The 8,304-nt window shown below is 40.4% G+C and overlaps 1 protein-coding gene across 1 annotated transcript in view; it reads right to left on the bottom strand.

Annotated features, from left to right (window-relative positions):
- The window catches only part of EPS15 (epidermal growth factor receptor pathway substrate 15), a 166,378-nt gene that overhangs the window by 34,026 nt on the left and 124,048 nt on the right, over positions 1 to 8,304 (bottom strand). The window contains exons 14-18 of the mRNA XM_012811472.2: positions 6,418 to 6,579; positions 5,470 to 5,667; positions 1,956 to 2,159; positions 970 to 1,086; positions 262 to 352 (exon numbers count right to left, since the gene is read on the bottom strand). Of these exons, the coding sequence (XP_012666926.2) occupies positions 262 to 352; positions 970 to 1,086; positions 1,956 to 2,159; positions 5,470 to 5,667; positions 6,418 to 6,579 (772 nt within the window). The remainder of the gene's footprint in view (positions 1 to 261; positions 353 to 969; positions 1,087 to 1,955; positions 2,160 to 5,469; positions 5,668 to 6,417; positions 6,580 to 8,304) is intronic.

Here is an 8,304-nt window from a genome sequence, read left to right as displayed (position 1 = left end):
CCTCCCAAGTAGCTGGGACTACAGGCACCCGCCACAACGCCTGGCCATTTTTTGGTTGCAGCCATCATTGTTGTTTGGCAGGCCGGGCTGGGGATTCGAACCCGCCACCTTAGGTGTATGTGGCTGGCGCCTTAGCCGCTTGAGCCACAGGCACCGAGCCGACAAGCAAACTCTTAAAACTGAAGCTCTGATTCTTATACAGTTTATATATTTAAAACCCCCCTTTTGGTTAAGCCTATAATATAAAAAATAAGTACTTACTACCAACAAAAGGATCAGACTGGAAGAAATCCAAGTTTGTATCTGTAACTGGATCTGTTAGTGAACTTGGGTCTGCATTAAATGGATCTTCCTAAAAAAATTTAATTAAAAAGCATCTTTTCAGAAACCAAAATTTTAAAAAGTAACATTTTATAGTAAAATAATACACACACTTTGAAAAACATCAACTGAGCTATCAAGTGAGTCATCAGCCCAGCTCACAGCAACCTAAATCTCCTAGTTTCAAGGATCTCCCAGCTTCCCCAGCAGCTGGGACTATAGGAACCAACCACAACGCGCTGCTAATTTTTCTATTTTTAGTAGAGGCAGGATCTTGCTCTTTGCTCAGGCCAGTCTCAAACTCCTGAGCTCAAGGGATCCTCCCTCAGCCTCCCAGAGTTCTAGAGTTACAGGAATAAATCACCATGCCTGGCCAAAAATTTATTTATTTATTTACTTATTTAGCTTTTAGAGACAGTGTTGCCAGGAGAAATAAAAACACATATACACACAAATATTCACATTACTCACTAGGCAAATACAAATCAAACTCACAAGCAGATACTATTTTATCATAACACTATTGTTATGGCCTCACATTCTGGGGCTCAAGTGATCCTCCTGCCTCAGGCTCCTGAGTATCTGGGACTACGGGCGTACACCTCCACATGTGGCTATGAGAACATTTAAATGTAAAATTATTTTTACCTCTTTTGAACGTCTGCCAGTGTCAAATTCAGGACAAACTTCTTCGTTAACAGCTACAGTCAGCACTTCGTTTTCATCAGTCACAGCCGGGGGTGGTATTTCAGGACTGCTTCTTGCCTACAAAAATAGGCAATAATGCTAATGGACTAACAATACACTTTTTTACTTGGCAAAGAAAACTGACAAAGGATAATCAAAAATTATTTAAAAATTTAAAAAGACAAGCAGAACATATTTATTGAGTCTTTCTTAGGAAACAGGTTTCCTCAAGCATCAAAGTCACTCATGTCAGGAGCCGTCTGGACCCCTGAAAACCCCAGCTAGAATAAGACTGCATGTCTTGCTCACTCTCCCTCTTAACTCTTCCTCAAATCCTTTCCTTCTCCATCCTCACTGTCACTGTCATTTACAGCTCCATCATTTCTGGATCATATTATTCTAGTAGCCTTCATTCCAACTGCTTTCCTGTCTCTAATATGTGCTCTTCCAGTCATCCTCCTTGTATCTAATAGTAACCAAAGTGATAGATCTAAAAACGTGACTCTGTTCTTGACTCCTCTGGTTACAAGTCCTTCAATGATTCTACTTTGTTACCCTCTGCAGAGTGCCGTGGTGTCACAGCTCACAACAACCTCAAACTCTTGGGCTTAAGCAATTCTCTTGCCTCAGACTCCCAAGTAGCTGGGACCACAGGCACCCACCACAACACCTGGCTATTTTTATTTTGTTGTAGTTGTCATTGTTGTTTAGCAGGCCCGGGCTGGGTTTGAACCCACCAGCCTTGGTGTATGTGGCTGATGCCCTAGCCACTGAGCTATGGGCGCCAAGCCTCTCCATTGCTTTCTTGACTGAAACTGGTGGGCCAAAGTCTAAAGAAGTAGCAAGGGAAATCTTCATTTTATACTATCCTACATGTTTGAATGATAATCTTGTAGTCTGCCTTTTGTGCCTGAGAGAAGTGAAGGTTACAGAACCATTGGACTTACCGGAGACTCCTGTTGTATGGGCTCAGATTCTAGGTTGCTGGGGCCTTCAGCATGTTCATTTAGGTTGGCCGTTTCACTGCTGCTGGTGCTGAGACTACAATATTCTGTCGCGCCATTTACAAGAATGCTGTGTGGGCTACTGCACCAATTTAACTGATTATTATGATTTTCCAGGTCTTTCATTTCCATCAGTTTCATTTGCATCTACCAACAAAAGTACAAACACAGAATAGAATTTATTACCAGAAAGACATGTACAATAAAAATAGCTATACTCCTAGACTTGGTCGAGGATAAATTTACTTCCTTTAAGTGTAATCTTCTGGGAATGCTGCATGACATACAGGAAAGATTTTAGTAACCTCTCCCAGTAAGTTGTCCTCTTGAAATTCCAGGATACATGGATTTGCTTTTGTATATCGTCTGAAATTTCCAAGAATTCTAGCTCAAATAACTGTGAACTGGCAGTCCTTTGCGGTATAATTAGAAAAAGAAGGGCCAGGGTATTGGGGAAAAAGACAGCAAAGTAACAGAGAAAGAGGAGATGATTTTGTGATGAAGCTTTAGGAGAGACAAAGAAAGTTGAAGGAAAGTACACAAGGCTTGGGAATCATTCATACTTCTATTGAGAAGGAGGGAAATGAAGGTAAAGGTAAATGAGCTAGTGTTCTATGCTCTGGCGGAACTTAATTAATGAGTGAGAACCCTAGAAAGTATATTCTGAACCAGTGGTCTCAACCTTCCTAATGCCACGACCCTTTAACACAGATGATGTCATCACACTGGGTATTGTATGTGGGTGGACTCACCTGGAGATGGAGAGAGAAGAGAGTTCCTAAGACCATGGGAAATAGGTGTTTCCCGACCCCCAAAGGAGTTGCAACCCACAGGTTGAGAACCGCTATAACCCAAAACTATCCAAAGTATATTAAATAAGGGACACTCAAAGTTATTTGATTCTATCATGTAAGTGAACTTGTACTCCTGTAACGATAGTGGGAAACAGAAGGAAGATTTGAATAAACTACTATATTTAAAAAGCCAATGCTTTAAAACAGAGACAACAGAAAAATGTTTGTTTATATCAACATCATTAATAAAGAAAACAAATTTACAAAAATCTCAAAGAAACTGGAGAGAAGGCAGATTCAATAAGTTCCTAGTATAGCAAAGTATCTCAAGAATGGAAGAAAAAGTATCCAATGTACTCAGCCCTACTATGAAACTAATTTATAGCTTTCATAGGAAAGCTATAAGCCAATTTTAGCCCAGGAATATAGGGACAGGGGAGAGAGAGGGGAGGGGAGGGGGGAGGATGGGTATAGGGAGGGTGATTGGTGGGATCACGTCTACGATTCATCCTATAAGGGTACATGTGAATCTTTCTAAATGTAGAATATAAATGTCTTAACACAATAACTAAGAAAAAGATATGAAGGCTATGTTAACCAGTTGGATGAAAGTATTTCAAACTGTATATAGAAATAGTACCCTGTACCCCATGATAGTATTAATGTACACTGCTATGATTTAAAAAAAAAAAAGTTCCTAGTGAAAAAGGAATGACTAAATGAAATTTTAGTGAATAGTGGGAATTCCCATTTGAATTCCCTTTATTACTATGCTGTGTATTTTATTTTCAGCAAACATAATCACCCACTGACCTTTTATATATCAAGGCTCTATCCCCTCAATTTTATTTTCCTTTTAAGATTTTTATTTTATTATGATTATTTTTTGAGACAAAGCCTCTAGCTATCGCCCTGGGTAGAGTGCCATGACGTCACAGCTCACAGAAACCTCCAGCCCCTGGGCTTAAGCGATTCTCTTGCCTCAGCCTCCTGAGTAGCTGGGATTATAGGCGCCCACCACAACACCCGCCTATTTTTTGGTAGTAGTTGTCACTGTTTGGTAGGCTCGAGATAGATTCAAACCCACCAGCTCTGGTATATGTGACTGGTGCCTTAGCTACTTGAGCTACAGGTGTAGAAGATTTTTAAATTGCTCAAATTGGGATCTGTAGTTTACTATAGATCTTTTACAGGCCCTGTCTGGGGAAAGAGCGCTATGCTGATTAGGAGAAAGGTGTAGATCTAGTTCTGTCACCCCCTCTACTACTTAGGTGATCTTGGTCAAACTCTTAAGTTTTTGTTTCTTAGTTCCCAGGGGACATAAGAATTCCACAGATGATTGTTATGAGGCTCAAAAAGATATCTGAATCCTTTAAAATATAAAGGTCTATGGCCAATGTGTGTAAAAGTGAATAGCACACTGCAATTTTCACTATCACAGTGCTTAAGTGTTCCCAGCAACTTGTTCGTCCTCTGTCTCTTTTACACCAAAGGCCTTTCGGTATTTGAGGATTGAGACCGCAACTTATGTTACAAACTTTGTATCTCTAACATCAAGCACAATGATGCATATTGTAAATGCCTAATGTATGTTCGCAGAATGAACACTAGTATTTTATCTATAAATTTAAATAGTAGCCATCAACAAGCACATACATATATATGCAACACACACACATCTACCAAACTGTATTTTATTTAGATTATAAAAAAATCCAAAAACTGCACATGTATAATAAAAGCATAATCCTTCTATACCCTAGTGCTACAGAGCAGTGGCTCATTAAAAACTTATTTTTACTGTAACCCACAGAAAGAAACAGATTATATACATCCTAATAGAGTAAATATATATATATGAGTGTGTGTATATATGGCTATGTTCCTGTATATATGCATACATACACAGAAACATATGAAGACGCATACATGCATAAATGTGGTGTAAACAGTCATATACACACATATACGTGCACATATGGCACTGAAAGTTCATGAATATTTATCCTTCATGACTATGCTATTCCTTATTTCATGAAAAAACAATTTATCATGACCATTAAATCAAATTCTTGACCCACTACAATTTACAATCTAGTATTTAAAACCTTAAAACTAAAATATGAAGATGAAGCAGTAAGTGAAAAAATCTACCTGCCAAACAATTCTAGTTAGGACAGTTTGTTAGTTTTTGTTTTGTTTTGTTTTGAGACAAGGTCTCATTTTGTTACCAATCTAGAATACAATGATCATAGCTTACTGCAACCTCAAACTCCTGGGCTCAACCAGTCCTCCCATCTCTCCCTCCCAAGTAGCTTGGGACTACAGACATATGCTACCAAGCTCAGATAATTTTTAAGAAAAATATTTTGTAGAGATGAGGTCTCACTATGTTGCCCAGGCTTATCTTAAAACTCCTGGGCTCAAGTGATCCTCCTGCCTCAGCCTCCCAAGTGCTGGAATTTCAGACATGAGCCACTACACTCAGCCTTCCTATCATCCTTTAACATTAGCTTCCTTGTAGAGGAACCCAGAAATAAAAAAGCAAAGATCTATACACAAGACCAACCACAACAGAAGGAGCAGAAACTGGAAAGTATTTTTTAACTAAAAGGATATACAAGGGTCCATCTGAACACATTTCTTATTTCACAAAAACTTACTGAACTGATTTCCTGTTGTGAATCTTCTAAGTGCTGCTGAAGAGGTTCTAGCTGAGCCTTCCCTGACTCCACACTCTCCTCCAATTCTGCTGTTTCTTGCTGTAGGCGGCTCAGCTCCTCCCTGGCTTTGGCCAGTTCTTCTTCGTAAGTGGAAATCTGTGATTCCTGACTAGTTATTTCAGCTTTCAGAGAAGAGATCTATAACATGGAAGTAAATAAAGAGGAAAGGAGATTTAAAAAAAGAGGTCATTGGGAGTGACAGTAAGAAAAACAAAGAAGAGGCTGTTAAAATGTTCCATATGCAATACATTTATTTGTTTAGTTCAGATTTTGATGGTTTCTTTTTTTAATTTATTTTATGATTTTTTTTTTTTTTTTAAACAAAGAGTCTTGCTCTGTTGGCCTCAGTAGAGTGCTGTGATGTCATAGCTCACAGCAACCTCCAACTAACTCCTGGGCTCAAGAGATCCTTCTGCCTCAGCCTCCTGAGTAGCTGAGACTATGGGCACCCCAGCTAATTGTTCTATTTTTAGTAGAGATGGAGTCTTGCTCTTACTCAGTCTGGTCTCAAACTCCTGAGCTCAAGCAATGCACCTGTCTCGGCCTCCCAGAGTGCTGGGATTTTAGATACGACTCCCACACCCGCCATTTTGGTGGTTTTAGATGTACGCTTTTGGTAGAGAAGGCTAATTAGGGGAGGGATAGAGGAAGCAGACTTGATGACACAGATACCACATTTTCAACCAAAGTTTGGAAGTACGTTAAGTGCCCTTCTTTTTCCACTAAAGAGGGCTTGTAATTTCTGGATGAACCTTGTTCCATCTCATGTGCCCAACTGCTGACTAGTTTGCCACTTAACAGCAACAACAAAAAAAGGAGAGAATGTTTTCATTTTAAGCTGAGAAACTAAGGAATAGCTGCAGGCAGCACTAAACATCCAGACATTACCAGCTGGGCCTCCTCGGCACATTTCTTTCTGACTTCCTTGAGCTGCTCCTCCAGCTGGGCTTTCTGCTCATCTAGTTCATCAAGGAGTTCCTGTACTTGTTGTTTCTGGGCCTGTAGTTTTTGCAGATTAGTGTTCTCCCTCTGAACTTCATCTTGAAGATCCTGAAATACAACAAAATTAACATATTTATTTCCATTGGGAGCAGAGAAAGGTTAACAATTCAAAGTCCACCTTAAGGGATATAAAATCTTGTCTTACTGAGTATTTTGCGCAGATCCGTTAAAGTACTAAACAACTCTAAATACAACCTTTACTTGAGGACCTTCTTTCTAGAGTCCAGATTTAGATATTCAATTTGCTTACTCAAATCTGTCCTTGAGTATCTGATGGGCTTCTATAAAATGTTGAAAACAGAACTCCTGGCCTTTTCCTATCAGTCTACTTCAACCTCAATCTTCTATGTTTCTCTGAATAAAAAACATGGCATCTTCTTTAAATCTTCTCTTTCTCTCCCATCTTCAAAATATATTCCAAAACTGACTTCTTGTTTTTCAACCCAGGTCCTAGTCACTCTAATCTCTCTCCTGGATGCTGCCTTCAAACTGGTATCCCTGTTTCTGCTCATGCTCTTTCTGTGTATTTTCAACACAGCAGTTACTGTTAAAAATGTATATCAGATCATGTCATTCCTCCATGCAAAACCCTGCACTGTAGCTGGTATGATGGGCACCTGCAGTCTCAGCTACTCGGGAGGCTGAGGCAAGAGCACTGCTTGAGCCTAGAAGCTTGAGGCTGAAGTGCACTAGGATGAGAACAGCCACTGCACTCCTGCCTGGGCAACATGGCAAGATTTCATCTCTAAAAAGAAAATACAAATAAATATAGAATGAAAACTTAAAAAAAAAAAAAACCCTGGCTCAGAGCCCATAGCACCATGGTTATGGTGCCAGCCACATACACCGAGGATGGAGGGTTTGAAAACGGCCCAGGCCAGCTAAACAACAATGATAACTGCAACAAAAATAGCTAGGCGCTGTGGTGGGCACCTGTGGTCCCAGCTACTTGGGAGGCTGAGGCAAGAGAATTGCTTAAGCCTAAGAGTTTCAGGTTCTTATGAGGTGTGATGCCATGGCACTCTACCAAGGGTGACAAAATGAGACTCTGTCTCAAAACAAAACAAAACAAAAAAACCTTATATTGACTCTCCATCTAACTCATTTTAAAACCCAAAGTTCTGGGGCAGGTGCTGTGGCTCACATCTGTAATTCTAACACTCTGGGAGGCTGAGGTAGGAAGACTGTTTGAGTTCAGGAGTTTGAGACCAGCCTGAACACAAGTGAGACAATGTCTCTACTAAAAATAGAAAAACTAGCTGGGTGTGGTGGTATGCCTGTAGCCCCAGCTACTAGGGAGGGTGAAGGAGGAGGATTCCTTGAACCCAGGAGTTTGAGGTTGCTGTGAGCAAGGCTGATGCCACAGCACTCTAGCCTGAGCAACAGAGCAAAGTTTTGCCTGTAAAAAAACCTAAACAAACAGAAAACAAACCAAAGTTCTGGTTATACACAGTGGCTCATGCCTATAATCCCAGCACTTTGGGAGGCGTAGGCAAAAGAATTACCCAGGAGTTCAAGACCAGCCTGGGCAACATAGCAAGATCTTATCTCTAGAAAAAAAAAAGGCCAGTTGTGGTGGCACATAACTGTAGTCGCAGCTACTCAGGAGGCTTAACCAGGATTGCTTGCGCCTAGGAGTTCAAGGCTATAGGAAGCTATTCTCCTACACCAGCCTGGGCGACAGACCAAGACCCTGACCAGCCCTTCCCCCAAATCCAACACCACAACCAAAATCCTTGTTTATAGTGGTCCTGCATGATCCCATCTGACAAT

Source organism: Otolemur garnettii, unplaced genomic scaffold (assembly GCF_000181295.1).
Source record: "Otolemur garnettii isolate 467f Iridium unplaced genomic scaffold, OtoGar3 scaffold00159, whole genome shotgun sequence".
Taxonomy (NCBI): Eukaryota; Metazoa; Chordata; class Mammalia; order Primates; family Galagidae; genus Otolemur; species Otolemur garnettii.
The sequence above is the reverse complement of the archived record's forward strand: the minus strand, read 5'-3'. Positions and strand labels throughout refer to the sequence as shown.